At 44.9% G+C, this 24,644-nt stretch overlaps 1 protein-coding gene across 4 annotated transcripts in view; it reads right to left on the minus strand.

Annotated features, from left to right (window-relative positions):
- Window positions 1-24,644, minus strand: part of CNOT2 (CCR4-NOT transcription complex subunit 2) — a 186,568-nt gene that overhangs the window by 127,161 nt on the left and 34,763 nt on the right. For all 4 annotated transcript variants that reach the window (XM_082256076.1, XM_082256079.1, XM_082256078.1 and 1 more), the window contains exons 2-3: window positions 309-431; window positions 17-89 (exon numbers count right to left, since the gene is read on the minus strand). In XM_082256076.1, coding sequence (XP_082112202.1) covers window positions 17-89; window positions 309-431 — 196 coding nt within the window. The remainder of the gene's footprint in view (window positions 1-16; window positions 90-308; window positions 432-24,644) is intronic.

A 24,644-nucleotide genomic window follows, 5' to 3' on the forward strand; every position in this document is an offset into this window, starting at 1 on the left:
ATTAAAAAACCCTTACTTTGTTGCCCGTATAAACTAGCCCCAAATTGGGACAGCTGACCCGACGCGGATGGTGATGGAGATGCCAGCATCTAAAAAGCAAGAACAGAGGGGAAAGGAAAAAAAATAAAATTATGAAGGATAGAATTAGAACACAAATCACTATTTGTATTTTCAATAACATAAGGAAATAATAATAACACATTTTAAATACTAATAATTTCATATTATATATAGTTTACATCAAAATAAAATGAGGTTTTAAAAAAAAAAAAAAAAAAATAGGAAATAAAAAAGAAGGCACAACGTACATCTTTTTCCGTTCGATGCGGAAACATCGATGACTGGCTATAATACATATTCTCGTCATGGTAGTCACTTTCGACTCCTTCTACAAACTTCTTTCTTGAAGCACCAAACATGCTGTATGTCACCTAAAAAATGACATTGAAGTGTTAAACCTACACAATAGCTTACATAAAGAACACATAATGAAATAATTCATAATGAACACAAAACATAATTAAAGAAAACAATGCAGGGTGATAAAAGAACATGAGGATTTTACTGTAAGAATGCAATGGATATTTTACAGAATATACATTCTGATTAAAATGAAAGCAGTAGTAAATGTTCCTGTGCGAATTACATGCAATTCAGGTGTAGTGCAATTTCAGCCCATTCATTTGAATAGGCTGAAATCGCACCAACCGCAGCAAAAGCAGTGAATGCACCATTTTACAAAACACAGAGCAACTGGATTGCACGGTACTTCTGTACCCGCACTGCATTTGCAACCTGCATTTGGGGTGTCATTAGCTTTGCACTGACACCAGCTGCAGATCATGAGTGCAGTGCGTATTGAAAGTGGTGCAGGAAATGCTAATGGAATGTGGGTTTCCCGCAACGCTTTCTGGTGTGAAGCAACGCTAAAGAGGTCACATTTAAAACACAGGTAAATCTTCCTGGTGATAGGCAGCATGTTAAACCCTAAGCGTATCATAACCCAAGAAAAATTGGATTTTTTTACTTACAGTAAAATACATTTCTCTGAGTTAATCAATGGACACAGTCCTCCATAAATCACAACTCGTGGGTTATATTGACTCCTTCAGGAGTAGGACTAGGCAGAACAAAACATCTGGCTACGCCCATGGGCCATCCTCCGCTGGTATATAACACCCCCCCTATCTGCTCCAGGTAAACAGTTTAGTAGCAAGCAGTATTAGAAGCATCAGAACTCCATAGAGGGGTGGGTGTGTCAATCATCATGAACTCCGGGAAATAAAAGGTTTAAAGAAAAAAACACCCATCAAGAGGGAACAGCAACTCTTTCACAGCAGCCTGCAAAACTTTGCAGCCAAAGAAGAATCCAGATGCCAAAGTATCTACCTTATAGAATTTTGTAAAGGTATGCACGGACGACCAAGTGGCCGCCTTGCAAACTTGCAATATTGAAGCCTGATGATCGAAGGCCCAAGAAGCACTCAGCGCCTGAGTAGAATGCGCCGTGACAGGGAAAGGTGGAACCTGACCTTTAATGGAATAGGCCTGAATCACTGTCTGCCTGATCCATCTAGAGATACTAGCCAAAGAAGCAGCCAGCCCTTTTCTTGGTCGGTCCATAACCACAAAAAGCGAGTCTGACGTCCGAAAAGACTCAGTAGCTCCCAGATACACTTGAATCATATGAACCACATCCAAGGTATGCAAAGCAAATTCCTTGGGATGAGCCGGCTTGGGACACAAGGAAGGCAACACAAAGTCCTCATTCAAATGGAAGTCAGACAACTTTGGGCAAGAATGAGGGATGAAGAAGCACTTTATCCCTATGGACCACTAAATAGGGACAGCGACAGGATAATGTCGCCAATTCCGATACCCTGCGGGCCGAGGTAATAGCCACCAAGAATGGCACATTATGAGATAACGTAGGTAAGGGAATCTCCCCAATATTCTCAAATTGAGCTTTCTGGAGAACCAAAAGTACTAAATTTAAATCCCATGGCGGCAAGAGATCTATAGGTGGAGCCACATGTCAAACCCCCTGAATGAAGGTACGAACTAAAGGGTGCGTGGCTAGGGGTCACTGAAAGAAGATTGCAAAGGCAGACACCTGGCCCTTGATGGTACTCAAGGCCAACTTCTGATCAATGCCCTGTTGAATAAAGGTTAAAATCCGAGCCACAGAAAAGGATCGAGGATGAGCGCCAATCAACTCACACCAAGAAATGTACGCTTTCCACGTACAATGGTATATCTTGCTTGAAGACGACTTCCTCGCCTTCACCATACTAGGGATCACTGATCCAGACAGACCTCCATCCCTCAGTACCTGGCTTTCAATAGCTAAGCCATTAAAACCAGTGACTAAAGCAGGATGGTAGATCAGCCCTTGGGACAACTCTTCTCTGAGAGGAAGCCCCCAAGGGATGTTTACAGCCACCAGGATGATTGGAAGATCCTGGCTTTTGATTCCTCGCAGGAAGTGCCGAAGAAGCCTTAGCCAAGGATGATACTGGCCCTACTGTGGCCCTGGGCGCCTGCCAGAGGACCCCGTGACCTTGTCACGAACCTTGGTGTCCTTCAGTGGAGCCAAACCTGCTAAAGGAGCTGCATGTAAGACTGTGCAAACAGAACGGTCTTAAAGGTGGATACCACCAGAGTCAGAACCTGTATGCAAAATGGGAGACCGAACTATCTGTGTAACAGCAGCCAGTGAATCACGGCCGGTGGTCCCTGAAGTTTGTTGTGCAGAGGAAGGACCACTCTGGTCAGAAATAGAAATCAGACCTTGGCAAATCAATTCCCTGGATTTTGGGGGGGGGGGGGGGGGGTGACATTGAGTAGTTCTGACATCTGAACCTTTGCAGGAATTAAATCCGCACAAAAAAGGAGAATCGGGACCTAAAAAACCTGAAAAGGATAAGCTTTGCCCCCTTTCTGGGTACCCCCAAAATAAACATTTCGCAGATCTCCTTGACGCCCACCAAAAATCCATAGGGCCAGAAACCAGCGAAGACGTCCTTCACCCCAATAATAGGTGAAGGCATACTTTCATGCTGAAGAAGGGAGTCTTGTCTGCTGGTCTGGGGAAGCTAGCTCTAGGCTTACCAGACCAAGGTTGCTTGGAACCTCCCAGGGAAAATTTAAAAGATCCATTTCCTTTATACTCCATCCCAGAAGCACAACATTTTCTATGTGCCGAGAAGGAGGGCCCCCGTCTGCGGCGAGGCTCCTTCCCTTTACTTGTCTGTGGCAGGAAGGTACTCTTTACCCCCTCACGGGGATACCCTTAATATCATCCTGGGTAGTCCCAAACAAGCGATCACCTTGAAAGGGCAGATCAATGAGAGTTTTCTTAGAGGCTTGCTCTGCGGACCAATTCTTAAGCCACAGCACGTGCCTAATCACCACCGCTGAAACAAAGTTTTGACAGCACAGGAGCTGTATCCAAAAGCTGCATCACAAATAAACTGCAGCCCTTGGACCAACTGGTCCGCTAAATCAACATAAGCAGCAGGAACCTGCTCACCCCCCAGGCCTTGGCGCAAAAGATTAGCCCATTCAGTTAGGGTCTGAGACACCAGGGCTAAGGCAAAGACAGGCAGCAATGTCGAACCAGCCATAGTAAACATACTGCACGCCACAGCCTCCGCTTTCCTGTCTGCCGGGTCCTTAAAGGTCGGGGGTTTCTCTACAATTTTGGTTGTTCCTATTCTTTTCAGGAAAACCTGTCAAAATAAGGAAACCCCATGACATTAGGTCCCCCTGGACAGGCCGGGTCGACGGCGGCATCAGGCTCAGAATCAGAGGAGACAGCCTGATCAGGGGAAGGCAGGGGACGCTTCCTCCTGGGCCTTTGCCCACTAGTCACTTCAACCCGAGACAATAAGGACCACAGGACCGCCGTCAGTGCAACCATGGGAAGCTGGGGGGTTCCGAGTGACCTGCCACCTCCACGAGGGGGGGGGGGGGGTCAGTGGGGGAGATGGGACCCTGAGGCTCCATAAAGGAAAGGAAAACCTTGCAGTACAAAAACGATCTTTTGGCACCACTCCCTCAACGCTTAGGGTACCCATCAGCAGAGAGAACAGGGACCCCAAATACTCACCCTACTGACCGGAGGAGCACCGAGAATTCGAACCCCGCCTCATCATGGACGCTATCCCTGTTCATATGTCCCAGGCTCAGGAAGAGGAAACTGAGGAAAAAGGAGGAGGAGCTTCAGCATCCCCACAAAGGGCTTCAGTTGTGTCCAGCATCTCCTACACTAAGGGAAAATGGCCCCCATGACATCATCTGGCTACACAATCATAGCCGCCAACCGGAGACCAGCCCGACTAAGGGAAAATGACCACCATCAGCTACAAACACTGAAGCATGCTGCCATGAGCTTTCCTGCACCCTCTTCAATGCTGCACCCTCTGCAAGGGGACCCCCCTGAAGGTAGGACACACTTTTAGGGGAGAGACTCTCTGCTGCACACTCTGCACTGGGACACCCCCTGCACTATACTTACACAGCAAACAGCAGGGCATACATCTAGGGATCTCCTATACTGGGGATCCCTCCAGACTACCAGGGTGGGACACACACTATCCCAGGACCCTTACAGAGTGGGGATAGCGGGGGAGACCCCAGGGGTCTCCACTGCATCCTCTGCCCTGGGACCCACACCAGATTCCAGATCCAGACGGGGGGGAGTGGGAGAACCCCAGCTCACTGAGGGATTGAAGGGTAACCTCCAGGTCCCACTGTCCCTGGAGGTTACCCGTGTCCACCCCAAAGAAAACCACCAAAAAGGGGAGAGGGGGGACCGTACTTACCCTTCCATGGTGCGGGTAATGCTCCAGACAGAACTCACCACTGAAGTAGGGGAGCTGTCGGCCAAGGGACCGCTGCAACTCAGACCCAAGCCCGGTCATATGCGACCCTGCGAGACGTTCCAACTCGCAGGCCAGCCTTTGTCCATGAGGCTATGTCGCGGCCGACCTAGCGCGTAGCTGCAGTCTGCACTCGCTCGCTGGCTGGGCTGGGGGAGACCACTGGATCTAGATTATCCAGCCCGTCACCCAGCCTGGCAGTTGACTGTAGATCTCCCGAGAGAAAAACAAAAAAAGATGTAAAGAAGGAGAAAATGGCTAGGACCAGAGATCCCAGCCGGGAGCCTAGGTCCTTACTCCTGACTAGACATATTAAAACTGATTACCTAGAGCAAAGAGGAGGGGGAGGCTATATTTCAGCTAAGGACGGCCCATGGACGTAGCCAGGTGTTTTTTGTTCTGCCTAGTCCTACTCCTAGAGGAGGCAATATAACCCACCAGTTATGATTTATGGAGCGCTGTGCCCATCGAACAAAAGAGAAAAATTTACTACACTGTAGCCTAACAGGCGTTCAATGTGGTGAATGCATTGGTTTTCTTTTTTCCTCCCTTTTATGCTCATCTCGTGATTCTGCCAATAACATAGTTTCTGTCCTTGGAGGATACTCCTCCCTTACTGTACTGTAGCTACAGAGAAACAGCATGGTCACCCTAGGAGAGAACTACAGAAACCTCCCCCTATCCTCCTCTCCATAAAAAAAGGAGGGGTTGTGTAGTCTTCAGAGATAGCTGGGAACAATTTAATTGATTAGACCATAGCACAGGCAGAGAGCACGAAAGTTATTAGCCAACATTTGTGGCAAAATCAGCAAGGTTTTTTTGCACTTATTGGATATAAAGAAAACAATTTTAATATTTTTAACAAACCAAAAGGCACCAAACAAGTTCAGTTTCAGAGTTTACATACCATTTAATAAACCCTTTCAGGCGCCCTGTGATAGTAATGAAATTAAAGCCCCACTCCAGAATAAAATTTATTTTTGACCATCCTTCTCTTGCACCCACGCCGATATGCATTTTTTCCCCACTACCTTGTGAAGCAAAATATACTCACCTAATTCCGGTCTCCAGGTGGGGGGGAAGTGCTTACACAGCCCTGCAATTGGTAAGCTGCAATAAAATGTATGCTTTTGGGTTAAATACCACTTTAAGACTAGCCATACACAGATTTCAAATCAAATCCTCCATCTAGGTTTAATGTAAATGCAGTAATCTCCATTATTCCGACAGCTGGCACCTGCCTTGACTGCATCTGAATGGAAAACAGTCAATGTTTATCTGATAATTTTCCACCTGGAATAGGTGGTTGTGCTGAAGGGTCGCTCATAGCTCGAACTGTACCCGATACAGCAGCCTAAGGCAGTGGGATGCAGTTGTATGCATTTTGGACTGCACTCCAACTGCATAGACCAAAAGCCAGGCTATCCTATGGGAATAGTTCACACCATTGCAGTGCAGAAATATATAGCATGCTGCATTTTTCAGCAAACGCACAAAAAGGTCTGCAAGCATCACAATGCACACTGAAGCCCAAGGAAAGATGCAAAAGCATGGAAATCCCCCTCCCCAAGTATCCTAGGAACAAGACACAGAATCACCCAAGCAATGATCCACACAGACTTATCCTTGACAAACTTGCTCCCTACGGAAAATATTGGAGGCCCCGGGTTTCCCACCATTTGCCTCCAAATTTCGATAATTCGCTTTTGCGGTCTTAACCTACTTATTTCCTAGGTTGAAGCTCCTATCAAGGGGTCTGCTCCCCCCTTTCACCCAATCTCTACCTTCTCCCTTCCTCCTCCTCTCTCCCCCCTCTCTCTCCTGTACCAAACCCGAGGCTGCTCTCCTGCATCTATCCTTGATGTCCTAGATCAGACTTCCCAACCACTACTTTATGGTGACATGTTTGCAGACCACTAAATGCAGTCCACCTCAGGATCACCCCTTAGATCCTCAGTGGATCCCCGATGGAGCTTTTCATACCCAACACCCCCTTTTGATACTCCTATATCATCTTATTAATCCTTTTACCAAAAGTTATCTGTTATTCATTACAGTATGCCTTCTTTGTTATTTACCCTCCCTTCATTGTGAGGCCTGCCCTACTAAACCTTATACTGCTTAGACCTGCAGATTGAGGCATGGCCCCCCTATTGTGATCAACACATTGTTATTGCTCTTTATAATGAACCATTGGTTGATGACATTTAAGGGCCATACACACTATCAGATTATCTGAAGACTTTTTCCTTCAGATTTACCTTTTCTATGTAGTTTAAGGGCCTGCCGGATTGCATACAAATTGAAAGGGTTTAGATTTGACCTCATATTATATGGTTTTGGTAAGTCTACAGACAAAAGTCTTCAGATAATCTGATAGTGTGTATGGCCCATTACTTTGAATCCATTTGTTGTGCTTTTCTTTATCTACCTTGCACAGTGTTCTATTTTAATAAAATATTTGAACAGCAGCCCAAGAAAAGAAAGGAAGGAACCTCACATTACAAATACAGATAAAAAAGACACGTCTACTGCATCCGTAGGTACAAGGAAAAAAACATGCAGTTACTTGCAGTTCCTGGTGTGAATGGGCCCTTAACTAAAAAGTGAAAAAGCTTTAAAGTTTTTTGATGTGCTGCCTTCTTATGATCTTTAGTATCAGGTTTTTCACCATTTCACAAGCATTTGAAATATTGATCATAGATATATCTGGTACTTCTTAACTAAAAACTTTAACATTTAGAACTTATATTGTGTTGGTATGCACCTACAACATGCACTTTCTTCCTAAAACCATAGATTTCATGAACAATAGTGTGTAGGTATCCATTTCTCTAACTACCATATACACTTTTTTAGCATCACCAAACAATCTTTTCTGTGACGGTACTCACCGTCACTGGGAGTGAAAGACAGATACTTAATGGTTTGGATTGCTTCAAATGGGGTCTGTATTTACACTTATACTAAAATGTATTGTACTTCAATGTCAGACAGGCTCTCCCTATTGTTTGTGTAAGGTGGTGGGATGCGTATTCTGTCCAGACAGCTAGATAATTAGTTCAGGTTAATTACTTTTCTGTGTACAATTTCATTTGCATGTGATAAAGTAATCAGGCAACCCCTGACCTGTGTGTGGTAATTTGATCAGGAGGGGGATGTGCTCATGTGTGTATAAATGGAGTTTGAAACTGTTCAATAAAGGAGAAGGTTCCAAAAAATTGTACAATCTAAGTTGTCGGCTAGGTTTGTATGGGGGCGGCTAGGATTTGATATCTATGTTTACGACTGTGGGAAGTCGTATACTGACGGAAGCCCACAAACACAGTGTGGGTCGTGGTTCCGTTATATTTTCATTCTACCCATTTGAACAGTACTGAATTTGTATTTTCTTGCACAAAAGTGTTATGTAAAATCAATAGAAGGCTTTATATCACATGGATTACAAATAAGTATGAATATGTTAAAGTTATTCTATCTCTGGAAATAGCCCCAAACTCTTCAAAGCACAACTTAAGAGAACCTCAGTATTTTAGTAGAAACCCTCAGTATTTTAGTAGAAACCCTGGCTGAATGACATTTGCTAAACAGTTGCAATGCTTTAGCACTTTGTCTTTTTTTAGGCAATTTGTCCTGAATGAGCAAGGTCCATGGGTCCAGAAAGAAGCAAAGACGTCCCCCCACCCCAGATGTGGGTGAGGGTGCCCCTTCAGGCTGGGGGAAGGCTTGTCTGTGGTACCAGTAGTGCCCGCTTTTGACTTACCATTCCAGGGTCTCTTAGAGTCTCCCACAAAGTTACGGGTGGATCTCAAACCCTTTTCGTGCGATCCAGACAGACGAAAGGGCCGCTTGTGAGCCGAGAAAAAAGAAGGACCACGTTTACAACTAGGTTTCTTGCCCGTAGAAGCCTGCGGAAGTAAAGCACTCTTTCCTCCCTAAGGGCCTTAATGATCTCCTCCATAGAGGCACCGAACAAACTGTCACCTACAAAAAAGGTAGATCAGTCAGCACCTTTTTAGAAACCTAGTCAGCTGACCAGTACTTCAAACCAAATCATGTGGTGCCAAGAATCACCGCCATCACAGATACCCTGCCAGCTGGGGGCCGCATCCAAAGATACATCACAAGTGTACTGTAGCCCCTAGATCAACTGATCCGCCAGCTCAGGAGGGTGTTGACCACCTTCCAGACGGCGTAAAATTTTTGCCCATTTCATTAAGGTCTGGGGTATCAAGGTGATAGCAAACACCGGCCTTAACATTGATCCTGCCACAGTGAAGGGGTTACGGACCAGAGCCTCGGCTCTCTTGTCCACAGGATCCTTAAAGGATGGAGAATCCTTCACCCGCAAAAAAGTATGGCCTTATTTAGCCTGGAAACCTGAGGGTCCACAAACAGTAAAACTGTTAGTTTCTTCAGGAGAGACTCCTCAAAAGGGATATCTCCTAGTGAAATGCTTAGGTATTCCAAAAAAACAAAGGATGATAAACTGCGCTAAACCATAAAGAAAAAGCTGCTAGCACAAAACAAACTGACAATAAATTGGTCCAATGTGAAAACAACAACAAAAACGTGCAGCGCTAGTAAAAAAAATTGCATATAAATGAACATATACAATTATAAGTGTCCAAATAAAGTCCATAGTGATGTGTCCATATCAAAGAATCCCAGTGTCAATTAAAGTGAAGGGAATAGTGTCCAAATGAATCATAATAGGTGATTTTGGTGCACGTGAATTCCCAACACCGACAGGAGAAATTAATATGTGGAAATAAGAAATAAGAGGACCTAGAGTACTATACAGTACCTAGATCTTCAAAGCTGTGAGTGGTCTAAAGTAGGTAATCGAATCCATACGATGACTTTGGGTGTCCCAGTGTGTTGCAGTAGCTGGTATATTGCCTCTCATTCAGGTATGGTAATCATAAACCAAAAAGGAGCAAAATATAGTGTAATACTGCTACAGTTTATTAATCAAAATAAAGCAATTACACTTACAGACATCCCAAGGTGAAGTGCATCAAAAGGTACATGGGTAGGTTGTTTGTGGCGGTGTCCAACCATTAGTTTCGGGGAACCCCACTGACTAGTGCCAATCTTGTCAAAATAGGAAAGGGGAACATCTTAGTCGCGCCTTGGAAGATCTGCGGGTACCAAACTGCACCAGCGTCACTGACTCCGCATTAGCTGAGTCCTCCAACTTTAAAAAGGTTCCCACACTAACAATCAATGCCTCCACCAGCGCTTTTGCATGGAGCAGGAGTCATCCTCACTGTTAGAGCACTCAGGGTGCGTGGACACAGACCCAGTGGGCTGACTCGTGTCCGGATACAGGTGAAGCCGGGGGGCACTTGTTGATATGGCCCTGCAAATGCGGCCTAGCAAGCTTTTACACAAGTGACTGCAGGACCGCCGTCATGGCCGCCAGGGCAGACTGAGACCCAGAGGGTCCTGCAGCTTCAAGGAGTGGGTCAGGTGGTGATACACGTTCCAGGGGCTCCATGGGTAAATTGGAGCCGCACTGTGCACAAAAGAATAAAATGTTTATTTTTTATTTTGTTAAAAAAAAAAAAAAAAAAAACCCACACACTGATCCAAGCACAAGTATCAGCACACCTGTGGCGCTGTATATAACAGAGGAAGGATCGTATACCTACAGAGACTCACCACCCCAGAGCTGGAGAGCACCAAACAGCCTGCCACACTGCAATCAAAGAGGAAGTGCCGACCCTGACACTAGATGCCCCTGTTGCACGCCACTGAACCGAACTACAAGAAAAAATAGCCACTGCTATAGATTACAAAGGGAAACCCAAAACGTGGCCACCGGACTACACAAACATGGCCGCGGAAGTTAGTGAAAACCATCCACATCAAAATGGCAGCACCCGGGACCCCACGGAAGTAATAATCCACCAAGAGGGAACCCCCCCTGCAGTGCAAAGGTTGCAGGCACCCCCTAAAGGCACGCCCTCCGGCCCAGCACCAATTTAGCCCCACCCCAAAAAAACACCCCTGCACCCCAAAAGGGGACTAGGGGAGGGTACAGGGGGCACGTGAGGATGCCCAATGCAGGGGGAACTCCGCTAGGGAGAGGGGGGAAAACATGAGGGGAGGAAGGACACAGGAGGGCCTATCATCCCCAGGCCAGGGTAGGCCCGCGACCACCCCAGCAATTTCCAGTGAAGAGAGGGGGGGGGGGACACTACTTAACACTCCCGGCAGTCCACCGCACCACCTTAGAATGGGGGTGCTGTGGCCAAAGGTACGCTGCGACTCTGATCGTGACTAATATCATGACCAGAGCTATGTGACCTTGCAAGGTGTTTCGCAGGCCAGCCCCCGTCCAGTGGGGCTATGTCGTAGCCAATCTAGCGCAGAGCTAATACTTGGGTCGCGCTCGCAGGCTAGACTGGGAAGACCATAAGAATCTAGTATATCAAGTGCGTCGCCCAGTGCAGCTGTTGATTGTAGTTCACACAGGAACAGAAGATAAGAGAAAAAATTATATTTAAAAAAAGGAAAAAAATGCTAGGATCGCAGATCCCAGCAGGGAGCCAGATCCTTACTCTTTGACTAGGCAGAAAAAAACTGTAGTCCTATAGCAGGAAGTGATGGTATGCCCCCTGGGACTGCCTCAGGGGGCATAGCCAAAATTATTTCCGCCTAGTCCTACTCCTGAAGAGAGAGCAGCATTAGTCCAAGGGTCTAAGAAGACAGGGAGCTGTGTCAGTCAGTGAACGGAAGAGGTGAAAAAATAAAATACATACATACACACACATTACATATGCGCGCGCGCACACACACACAATTTCACAAAAGTGAGTACACCCCTCACATTTTTGTAAATATTTTTATATCTTTTCATGTGACAACACCGAAGAAATGACACTTTGCGACAATGTAAAGTAGTGAGTGTAAAGCTGGTATAACAGTGTAAATTTGCTGTCCCCTTAAATAACTCACAGCCATTACTGTCTAAACTGCTGCCAACATAAGTGAGTACACCCCCAAGTGAAAATCTCTAAATTGGGGGTGTGGCTTGGACACTAAGATTTTCTGAAGACTTTTTCCTTTAGACTTACCAAAACCATATAATATGAGGTCAAACCTAAACACTTTCAATTTGTATGCAATCTGGCAGGCCCTTGCACTACATGGAAAAGGTAAATCTGAAGGAAATCCAACCACAAAAGTTAGATAGTGTGTATCCAGTTTTAGACTCACTGCACTGGTATGCTATCGGCAAAAAGGCACAAGACACGCTCGTCTACTTTTTTTCGTCATCTGCAACCCGGGTCCCCCTTCTCCAAGATGGCGGCTCCACGAGTCCCTACTTGCACGGCCCAGATTGCTGGGACCTTGTCTACATCTCCAGCCTCTTCATCATGGCCGACGATGTCCCGGAGTCTCCTACACCTCTCTCTATGGAATACACAGACGCACCACAGCACTTTGGGACCCCTGCACTAGACTCGGACATACATGTGCTCCTACGGGCTCTCCCTACCCAGACAGAGATCGAGTCTATCATACTTATGCTGGAGGAGGCACACCGCTGGGACATCCAGGCAGTGCGTACAGACATTCAATCCCTCTCAGATAGAGTCATCTCTGGCGAGTCGTCCCTCTCGTCATTAGAGCATCATGTGTCAGCCCTTGAGAGCTCCAGAGACTCCTATGGACACAGCCATTACCGTACAACTCCACATTGAGGACCTGGAGGACAGGAGTCGACGCAATAATCTCTGACTCTGGGGCTTGCCAGAGGCGACGGGAGGGGAATACTTTCAAGATACAGGAAGATATTTTAAAATAATAAAACTATGGACTCACCCTCTCCCACGGAACTGGACAGGGTGCATAGAACCCTGGGCCCCAATCCCGCTGACCCAAGCAGACATGGTGTGTCGCATTCACCACTACAACCAAAAAGGAAGAGATCCTCCGCAAAGCTTGGGAGCTGTGCACCGTGGATTTCGCTGGCACAGCCATCAAAATACTCCCCGACCTCTCAAGAGCCATCCTGCATCGTAGGGCCTTGTGGAGGCCGGTTTTAGATCTTACACGGCAACTCTGGTTCACATACCATTTGGATTACCCTCTGGCGGTCACCTTTCGCAAGAACATGGATTCCTACACCCTGCGCATGCCTGCAGACCTACCGGCTCTCTTCAGTTTTCTGGGGACAGATCTCCAACTGGCTGCTCATTCTCCCCCACCCACCGGGACACCTGGTCAGCCCATAAGGAGATCCCGGACACCGTCCGCGGAGGGGACAAGCGAGTTATGAATGGCAATGTTCTGACTGAGAGGCTCCTACCTCTGCAACCTGACTGTGGAGTGATTGTGACTGCTACTACAGACTGGCTACCAGACATTCCCCAACATGAATGATCTGACCAGAGTTACATTCCTCCACCGGAGTTCCAGTGTGCGGTCAATAGGATTCCCGGTGATTCTGCCCTGGGGCATGTTATCCCCCTACGCTTCCTACTCATAGGAGGTCTTAGCACCTCAATGCTTATTACCATGTGTATTTTGCTAGGCATACAGTTGTGCTCATAAGTTTACATACCCTGGCAGAATTTATGATTTCTTGGCCATTTTTCCGAAAATATGAACGAAAACACAAACTTTTCTCTTTTACTCATGGTTATTGTTTGGCTGAAGCCATTAATTATCAAGTGTGTATAATGTTTTTATATATATATATATATATATATATATATATATATATATATACACATATATATATATATATATATATATATATATATATATACACACATACACACACACACAGTGGGTACGGAAAATATTCAGACCCCCTTAAATTTTTCACTCTGTTATATTGCAGCCATTTGCTAAAATCATTTAAGTTCATTCTTCTTCCTCATGAATGGACACATAGCACCCCATACTGACAGAAAAACACAGAATTGTTGACATTGTTGCAGATTTATTAAAAAGAAAAACTGAAATATCACATGGTCCTAAGTATTCAGAACCTTTGCTCAGTATTTAGTAGAAGCCCCCTTTTGATCTAATACAGCCAGAAGTCTTTTTGGGAAAGATGCAACAAGTCTTTCACACCTGGATTTGGGGATCCTCTGCCATTCCTCCTTGCAGATCCTCTCCAGTTCTGTCAGGTTGGATGGTAAACGTTGGTGGACAGCCATTTTTAGGTCTCTCCAGAGATGCTCAATTGGGTTTAAGTCAGGGCTCTGGCTAGGCCATTCAAGAACAGTCACGGAGTTGTGAAGCCACTCCGTTATTTTAGCTGTGTGCTTAGGGTCATTGTCTTGTTGGAAGGTAAACCTTCGGCCCAGTCTGAGGTCCAGAGCACTCTGGAGAAGGTTTTTGTCCAGGATATCCCTGTACTTGGCCGCATTCATCTTTCCCTCGATTGCAACCAGTCGTCCTGTCCCTGCAGCTGAAAAACACCCCCACAGCATGATGCTGCCACCACCATGCTTCACTGGTGGGACTATATTGGACAGGTGATGAGCAGTGCTTGGTTTTCTCCACACATACCGCTTAGAATTAAGGCCAAAAAGTTCTATTTTGGTCTCATCAGACCAGAGAATCTTATTTCTCACCATCTTGGAGTCCTTCAGGTGTTTTTTTAGCAAACTCCATGCGGGCTTTCATGTGTCTTACACTGAGGAGAGGCTTCCGTCGGGCCACTCTGCCATAAAGCCCCGACTGGTGGAGGGCTGCAGTGATGTTTGACTTTCTGCAACTTTCTCCCATCTCCTGACTGCATCTCTGGAGCTCAGCCACAGTGATCTTTGGGTTCTTCTTTACCTCTCTCACCAAGGCTCTTCTCCCCTGATAGCTCAGTTTGGCCGGACGGCCAGCTCTAGGAAGGGTTCTGGTCGTCACAAACGTCTTCCATTTGAGGATTATGGAGGCCACTGTGCTCTTAGGAACCTTAAGTGCAGCAGAAATCTTTTTGTAACCTTGGCCAGATCTGTGCCTTGCCACAATTCTGTCTCTGAGCTCTTCAGGCAGTTCCTTTGACCTCATGATTCTCATTTGCTCTGACATGCATTGAGATCTGGAAGGTCTTATATAGACAGGTGTGTGGCTTTCCTAATTAAGTCCAATCAGTATAATCAAACACAGCTGGACTCAAATGAAGGTGTAGAACCATCTCAAGGATGATCAGAAGAAATGGAAAGCACCTGAGTTAAATATGAGTGTCACAGCAAAGGGTCTGAATACTTAGGACCAGGGCTCGACAATCCCCGGGCGCCAGGTCGCATTTGCGACTAGAATTAGCGACCTGGCGCCTGGGGGTGCCCTGCAGAAGGTGTCCTGTCATTTTTGCCCGGACTTCCGCGCACGGAGTGCACGGACTTCCGGGCCGTCCTAAAATTGAGGCCCCGGCTTTTCGGCCTACTTGAGATGACAGGCTTCCAATGGGGAACTGGCGCCCTCTTGTGGAGGCCGGGAGTAATGACTGTTGTAATGACTGTTTCCACTGCCTTTTTGTTCTCAATTCATTACCATCTCCCTGTCCAGTTAGTTACCTTTGACAGGGAGTGTGGTTATTATTATTTATTTAATTTATTTTTTAAATGTAAAAAAAAAAAAAATATATATTTTTTTCTTTTTTTTTTAATTATTAAAAAAAATAAAAAAATTTATTTTTCCAATTATTAAAAAAAAAAAAAATATATATATATATATATATATATATATATATATACACACACACTTTTTTTTTTTCTCCCCTCAACGCCATGCCACAGCCGAAGGCCCCTTTCACACGGGCTGTCTGATCAGGTCCGCCTGTCAGTTTTTCAGGCAGACTTGATCGGACCCTTGATTCTCCTCTATGAAGCAGTAATCTGCCGCCATCTGATCCTGTCCACCAAAAGCAGACGGATGGTGGTTCCATTTTCTATCCATTCCGTGGATCAGATCAGATGGCATCGGATGGAAAGAGACAGACAGTCTGTTTTCATCCAATTGTGCTATAGAGGAGAGTGGGGTTCTAGTCGTATTTGTGTAAATTTAGTATCCGTTTTATTAAATAAAGCTTGGTTGTTAGTTTAAAAAAAACTGGCTCCTAACTTTTTTAGCTGGCTCCTAGATTTCAGGAAAATTTGTCAAGCCCTGCTTAGGACCATGTGATATTTCAGTTTTTCTTTTTTAATAAATCTGCAACAATGTCAACAATTCTGTGTTTTTCTGTCAGTATGGGGTGCTGTGTACATTCATGAGGAAGAAGAATGAACTTAAATGATTTTAGCAAATGGCTGCAATATAACAGAGTGAAAAATTTAAGGGGGTCTGAATACTTTCCGTACCCACTGTGTGATATATATATATTAGTCAAATGAGTTTCTGGACTCCTGACAGATCCTTGCACTTTTCATCCAGTGCTGCACTGACGTTTCTGGATTCTGAGTCATGGGGAAAGGAAAAGAATTGCCAAAGGATCTGTGGGGAAAGGAAGCTTAACTGTATAAAACAGGAAAGGGGTATAAAAAGATATCCAAGGAATTGAGAATGCCAAACTCTAATCAAGAAGTGAAAAATGAGGGGGGCAGCCATAACTGCCAAGAAAATTGTTCAGGATGCAAAGAAAAACCCACAAATAAATTCAGGTGAAATACAGGACTCTCTGAAAAACATGTGGTGTGGCTGTTTCAAGATGCACAATAAGGAGGCACTTGAAGAAAGATGGGCTGCATGGTCGAGTCACCAGAAGAAAGTCATTACTAGGCAAATGCCACAAAGTATCCCGCTTACAATACGCCAAACAGCACAGAGACAGGCCTCAAACCTCCTGGCACAAAGTCATTTGGGACTAATGAGACCAAAATTGAGCTTTTTGGCCACAACCATAAACGCTACATCTGGAGAGGAGTCAACAAGGACTATGATGAAAGGTACACCATTCCTACTGTGAAACACGGAGGTGGCTCGCTGATGTTTTGGGGATGTGTGAGCTACAAAAAGGCACAGGAAATTTGGTCAGAATTGATGGCAAGATGAATGAAGTATGTTATGAAATGCTAGAGGAAAATTTGCATTCATCAGCCCGAAAGCTGCGCATGGGACGTACTTTCAAAAATGACAATGATCTTAAACACAAAGCCACGTAGACCTGTCATTGGCTACAGCAGAATAAAGTGAAGGTTCTGGAGTGGCCATCTCAGTCTCCCGACCTCAATATCATTGATCCACTCTGGGGAGATCTCTAACATGCAGTTCATGCAAGACAGCCCAAGAATTTACAGGAACTGGAGGCTTTTTACCAGGAACAATGGGCAGCTTTACCCTCTGAGAAGATAAAGAACCTCATCCAAAACACAGCACAAAAGACTTCAAGCTGTCATTGATGACGGTATTAAGAACTGGGGTATGTAAACTTTTGATCAGGGTCATTTGGGTAGTTTCTGTTGTCATTATGATTTAAAAAGAGTAAACACAGTTGATTGATAATAAATGGCTTCAGCCAAACACTAACCATGAGTGAAAAAACGTTTTTGTTATTTATATACTCTGGAAAAATAGCCAAGAAATCAAATTCTGCCAGGGTATGTAAACGTATGAGAACAACAACTGTATGGTCACATTGTCTGTTTAAAATGTTCATGTTGGGATTTATATTTTTCACCCTTCCTGGGATTGATGGGGTTGCCCTCATGCCGTCCTGTGCGGGCATGTGTGCGTGGTCTGGGTGGTGCTGGTTGCAGGGGGGGGGGGTGCCTGGCGGGGTGGTGCCTGTTCAGCTTTGGCGGTGGTGTCTGCCCCGGTTGTCATCGCTCCTGTGACATCTAGGCGCTGCGCAGCGAAAATTACACTCCCATTTTGGAGTTACGGTTTAAAGTTCAGAATTATTTGCCATCTATGCATTTTGTTACTGTATTCCACGAGTTTGTTCAGAGCTAATATTTTCTTTTCCCTATTCTATGCTCTTCATGTGAACGCCTTTAAAGAGGTTGTAAACCCCCAAAAAAATGTTTCTCTTTTTGCAACCTGAGAGAAACACATAATGAGCTAGTATGCATCATATACTAGCTCATTATGAAATACTTACCTTAGAACGAGCCCCCGCCGTGCCGTCCGCTTACCTGTATGATGGGCGACATGTCCAGTCACCCATCTTCCGGGATCGCGGCATCCGGCCATCTGATTGGCCAGAGCCGCATTGACATCACTCCCGCGCACGGGAGCCGACGGTGAACGGCACGGGCCTCTGAAGGAACCGCACCAGCGGCCGTTCCTTCAGAGCGCATGCGCCAGTGACGTCACTGGCTGCATGTAAGGTAAATATCTCCTAAACGGTACATGTTTAGGAGATATTTACAGTACCTATTGGTAAGCCTTATCATAGGCTTACCTATAGGTACAAGTTACAGAGGAGGGTTTACTTCCTCTTTAATACATGCCCTATGTACCCTTCAATTACTCACAAAACTATCAGGCTGGGGGGAGTGGGTCGGGGGCCCGTTCCTTGGGTCTTTCCAACCACAACCCCACATAGGCACACGCTGATTAAACCGCCCCCCCACTGGTGAGCATCTTAGCATTGTCTTTGCTATCATTTAGTTGATTGCTTCCCTTTCACTCTCTCATTTTCTTAGCTTGTCTGACTTTCCTTTCTCCCCTTCCCTCATACTATCTTAGTCTCCCCTCTTCTTATCTCCATTCTCTTCATACCCCCCTTGCCCCCCCTATTTCTTACCCTTCCCTCTCTCCTCCTACCCTTGATTCCCAACCTCCCCCCCCCCCTTCCCAACACATGGATAACATCAGAATCTTTTCGATCAATGCAAAAGGACTTAACGTCCCAGAAAAGAGGCATATTTTGTTGAACGATTTGAAACTGTACAAACACTGATATTGCCTTTGTCCAGGAGACCCACTTCAGAGACAAGCATCCATTATTTAAGAATCAGCTCTTCCCCTTCGCCTACCATTCTACCAACCCAGGGGCTAAAATCAAAAAAAGGAGCCTCATTTTTTTTTTTTCTAGAATGGTACGGTGGACCCGAGCGCATATTCTAAAAGACCCCAATGGCCAATTTCTGCTTCTAAAGGGCAATATTGGTGACGTCAAAGTGACTTTTGCCACCTTTTATGTTCCCAACAGCCAACAGGATGTGCTCATTGCTAGAGGCATGGAGAAACTCCTGGAGTTCTGAGGGTCAACTAATTATTGGGAGAGATTTTAATACCCCTCCGATTCCTTCGGAAGATACATCTCTGTGATCCTCCTCTGTCGTCGCCCCCCCCCCCCCCCCCCCGGCATCCGCAAACATATTGCAAAATCCCTCCATGGTGCACAATGGATAGATGTCTGGGCCCTAATGCACCCTGGAGAATGTGACTATTCTTTCTATTCCTCACCCCACCAACTATACTCCCGTATAGACTAGTTTTTGATTCCGCATTGTCAGTTACACACGATCCATGAAACTTCAATAGGCTCCATCACATGGTCCGATCACGCCCCTGTTATACTTTCTTACGCACTGATAGATTTTCAATCATCCAGACGTGGAGACAATGAGAGCCTACTCCAAGACAAGACTGTTTTCACAGATGTTAATACAGAACTAGATTATTTCTTTCAGACTAACACCATTGCAAATACTGACCCCGGATTCATTTGGGAGACACACAAGGCAGTGATTCGCTTATCAAACACGGCTCCCTAATCAAACCTCGCTCCATAACTTAAAAAACCCCAACAGACCCAAATAGAGGAATACCTGTCTCTTCCCAGATGCCACGGTTGTCCAGCGCTGAAAGTAAATCCCTAGAAGAACCCCTCACACTAATTGAACTAAAACAGGCCATAGGTGGTATGGCCCCGGTACCGGATGGGTTTACCATCCAATATTATGGAACACTCTTGCCGTCACTTGGACAGTTTATAGTTGACATGTTTAATAAGTGGGGTTCTGGAACATCCATCCTCAAGGACACTTTACAAGCTCACATTTCGGTCATCCCTAAAGAGGGAAAAGATCCTACATCCGGTGGTAGCTACCGACCGATTTCCTTGCTGAATGTAGATCTTAAACTGGTCACCAAAATCCTAGCATCTAGAATCCAACAACATCTGACGCAACTGATCCATTTGGATCAAGTTGGATTTGTACCTACAAGTGAGGCACGGGATAACACAATCAAGGACCTCAACCTCCTGCATGTAGCCAACAAGACTCGCACACCCTGTATCCAACTAAGTACAGACGCCGAGAAGGTCTTTGACCGGGTAAATTGGTGTTCTATGTTCGCAGTACTTCGACATGTGGGCATTGGCAACACCATGCTAAATTGGATCTCGCAGATCTACTCTGCGCTTGCCGCCCAGGTTAAGGCGAACGGTGTCTTATCGGACTACTCCCCAATCACAAATGGGACAAGACAGTGGTGCCCCCTGTCACTTTTACTCTCTGCACTATTACTGGTCTGGAACCCTTCTTATGTAGGATATGCCCCCACCCGGACATTTTGGGCATTACTGTTGGGGCAACCCAGCAGAAAATATCAGCGTATGCAGACATGTTATTTTCCCTCACAAACCCCCTAATTTCTCTACCGAATCTTCTCCATGATTTTGAGGCATATGGCTCACTGTCCAATTTAAAAATCAACTTTACTAAATCTAAAGCTATGGGAGTAGGTTTATCAAATTTCCTCCTCCAACTACAATTTAATTTTAAGCTAAAATGGACAGACTCAGCGCTGAAATACCTGGGGACCCTCATCCCACCTAAATTTTCGCTCACTTCCTAAACGGCTAGGTGGACTGGCAGTGCCGGACTTTCGCAAGTACTACCAGGCCACAGAACTGGGGAGACTCAGACTGGTGTCGCCATGGTGAAGTGACGCTTTGGCCCAGACTAGAACAGGCCCAATGCATGATACCCCTCCATAGAGCGCCGTGGTGCCAACGTTCACTACCGGACTCTATGAGTTGCCATCACACCCATAGGCCATACGGTAAGAAGCTGCTTGAAATTTACACAACTTTCACTTTCCTCGATGAACTCGCCATTGACGCCCATACTGGGGAATCCCCAGTTTACCCCAGGCTATCAAGATAAAGCCTTTAAGACCTTGATGGAATCAGGCTACTTCCAAGCCTCCCATTTCTCAGCGACATCTGGTTGGCCCGCACTCACTTACCTCATGGATTCCTCAGAACCATACCACCTAGAACTCTGGAGGGCTTTGCAGCTCCATCTTTTCTTAAATTCACTGCCACCCCCCAGTGAGCGCAACACACAACTTACACCCTTCGAAGAACATTGCTTTCAAGACGTAATACTGCCACATGAATTGTCCACGACCTATGCATTACTGATCACACCCCAGGGGTCTTACCAACCTCCATCTCTAGCTAAGTGTGAACGGGACTTAGACTGCATCTTTAATCTAATCCAGACGAACAAAATCACACCAGTGTACATCTACCTCATCCATATTTACGAAAATACAGGAAACCAACTTCAAACTCATGACAAGGTGGTACCACGTGCCATTATGGTTGAACAGCTTCTTCCCCATGCTCACTGATCAGTGCTGGTGATGCCGGGGGGGGGGGGGGGCGCTACTACATGTTCTTGTCGTGTCCTAAGCTCACAATGACCCTGCCTTTTTCCTTCTCCATGCCTCTAACATCCCGGCCCCAATGAATGACAGAATAAAAATTCTGTCATTCGTCACCTTATAAAACGCTGCTAAAATTTGCATCCCTCTTAAATGGAAATCCACAGGCCCCGACTTAGCATGTGGCTCAAAAATGAAGAGATAAAAAAGGATGAAGAGATAAATAGAATGGAAAACCTTATTCTCTGTACACGTCACCAACATGAATGATATACTAAAACCTGGTCTCCTGGAATATATTTGTCCTCTCTGATGAGGGTTTCCTCTTTATTTAACAGCTGGAATTCTAAAAAGACCTCATGTTGAGTTTGGGGGAGCTCTATCAGTATTGGTGGAGAAAATTGCTGATGGAAAGACATTTACCAGTGTCAACCCTCTTAATTCCCCCCCTCTTCTCCTCTCCTTGCCCCCCCCTTCTGCCCCCCCCCCCTTCTTCCCTTCCTCTCTCAGTTTCTTCTACTTTCCCCTCTCCTACTACATACTATCTTTACTTTTCTTCCTTTCTATAGGTTATGCAAAACTGGTATAGACAACTCTGGGTATCTTCTGGCCCTAAATATCTCCTCCCATTAAAAGAAATGTAGAACACCTCTTATTCTATGCCCGATACAGATCTTAAATCATATGACTGCATTGTTTACGATGTTGCAATACACTGTATTAAAATGTGATAGAAAAAAAGTGCGCTGGAAAATCAGAAAAGCTGCAACCTTAGAAAATTAATATGCTGTGAAAAATGTTTATCAGGTGCGCTAAACTGTTAAATAATAGGTCAAATGTATACATATATTGAAAGATCAACAAAAAATAGTGTTATATGAAGACAAACCTTTCCACAAATAGGATAAACAAATTGACAATCAGGTTTGAAAACAAAGTGACAATCTATTGATCAAAAAAGTGAGTCCATAAATGCAAATAAATGTCCAAAAACATGTTCAAACCGACATGCATGTGAAAAGCTCCAAAAGTACAAAATCCAAAATAGATGTGAGCAGTGAAGCCTCCACCGTGATCGGATATAGCTCTTACCAGATAGAGATAACACAAGGGCGTATGTGTTATCAGATCCAAAATAATGCCAGGAAAGACAGAAATACCCACCAAACTTTCTCTCCAAAAAAGAGTAGGTCAGCCTCTTACCAAATGGTAAAGAACTGCAGGCAAGGAAAGGTGTATGATGTCTGCATTAGCAGCTGGTCATATTCCCTGGGATGGATAGATCTCTTAAGCTCTGGTCCTTTGGATGTAGTCCCCCCCCGGTGGCCAAGAAAATAAACCACTGATAGTGTAATACTTCCAACAATCGTTTAATAAAGGAATAAGCATGCACTTACAGTATGTCGACTTATATTTGGCATCAATGACATGAATACCAGAGAGAAATTCTGGTGAGCCATGGCCGCCTGCAGTGCGGTCCGCGGTGATGGATCGTGACGTTGCGGCGCTCCTCTCTGACACATTTCCTCCTCCACGGACGTCAACTGAGACAAGAGTGTTTGTCTTTCCTGGCATTATTTTGGATCTGATAACACATACGCCCTTGTATTATCTCTATCTGGTAAGAGCTATATCCGATCACGGTGGAGGCTTCACTGCTCACATCTATTTTGGATTTTGCACTTTTGGAGCTTTTCACATGCATGTCGGTTTGAACATGTTTTTGGACATTTACTTTGCATTTATGGACTCACTTTTTTGATCAATAGATTGTTTGTCACTTTGTTTTCAAACCTGATTGTCAATTTGTTTATCCTATTTGTGGAAAGGTTTGTCTTCATATAACACTATTTTTTGTTGATCTTTCAATATATGTATACATTTGACCTATTATTGAACAGTTTAGCGCACCTGATACACATTTTTCACAACACTGGATTAAGATGTGTGCTATACAGAATGTTACTATTATGCCTGAAAGTGGTCTTTCATATAAATAAATAAAATAATTGCAAAAAAAGAAAAAATGTCCAAATTGGGCCCAAAGTGGCAATATTTTGCGTGGCCACAATTATTTTCCAGCACTGCTTTAACCCTTTTGGGCATGGAGTTCACCAGAGCTTCACAGGTTGCCACTAGAGTCCTCTTCCACTCCTCCATGACATCATCATGGAGCTGGAGTCCATCACCTTTACCCTCAGCATTTTTAGCAAGGCAGTGGTTGTCTTGGAGGGGTGTTTGGGGGGTCATTATGTTGGAATACTGACCTGCAGCCCAGTCTCCGAAGGGAGGGGATTATGCTGTGCTGAGCTAGGGCTGAAACTACTAATCGGTCAACTATTTTTGTAATCGATTAGTTGGTCAGCTGATTAGTTGTCCTGCATACAGAATTTATTATTTGTTTACATATCAGAAAATAAAGTGCAACACACATACAGCTCATTACATGTATGTAGATGGCAGAGAACTTGTGAATGTGTGAGGAGCAATGCCTCATGGGAAATGCAGTCCTGGGCAAGAGAAAGAACAAAGTGATTCTAAAGGCAGAGGTTTTTTTTACCTTGCTATAGGGACGCTCTGTACAGTAATACTTTGCTGCTTCCTATAGGGGCACTTTGAAGGCAGGAGAAGCCAGAAGTGTCATGGGAGGGCAGAAGAGGAGAATCAGTGCTGCTCTGTGCAAAACCATTACACTCTCTGTGGTATGACAAGTTTGTTTTTAAAAAAGAAAAACAATCCAATGTCTACAATCACTTTAAAGGCTCTGTACAGGGAAGATCAGCATCAGAACCCAGAGAAGCTGGAGGTGGTATAAGGCATTTCAATTACAATTAAAGTAAAAGTTTACTAGTATTGTGCATTATATTTAAAATTATTATATCCATTAAAAAAAAAAAAAAAAATGCAAGAATATTTGCATCTATATTTGTACAAATATGATTTGTATATTCATTGAATGAACAAGTGTTTGAAAATTTCACTTGCTTTTAACATTTAATTTAAAAATGAATATAACTTAGCAAGCAAAAACCACATACACCATTTGAAGATGCGTTTAAACGAGAAGTTTTAGCCCTAGTCTGAGCACTGACAGGCTGACCCCCCACCCCTTCAACCTCTGCAGCAATGCTGGCAGCACTCATACCTCTATTTCCCAAGGACAACCCCTGGATA

This window comes from Pelophylax lessonae (genome assembly GCF_965119305.1).
Source record: "Pelophylax lessonae genome assembly, chromosome: 4".
Taxonomy (NCBI): domain Eukaryota; kingdom Metazoa; phylum Chordata; class Amphibia; order Anura; family Ranidae; genus Pelophylax; species Pelophylax lessonae.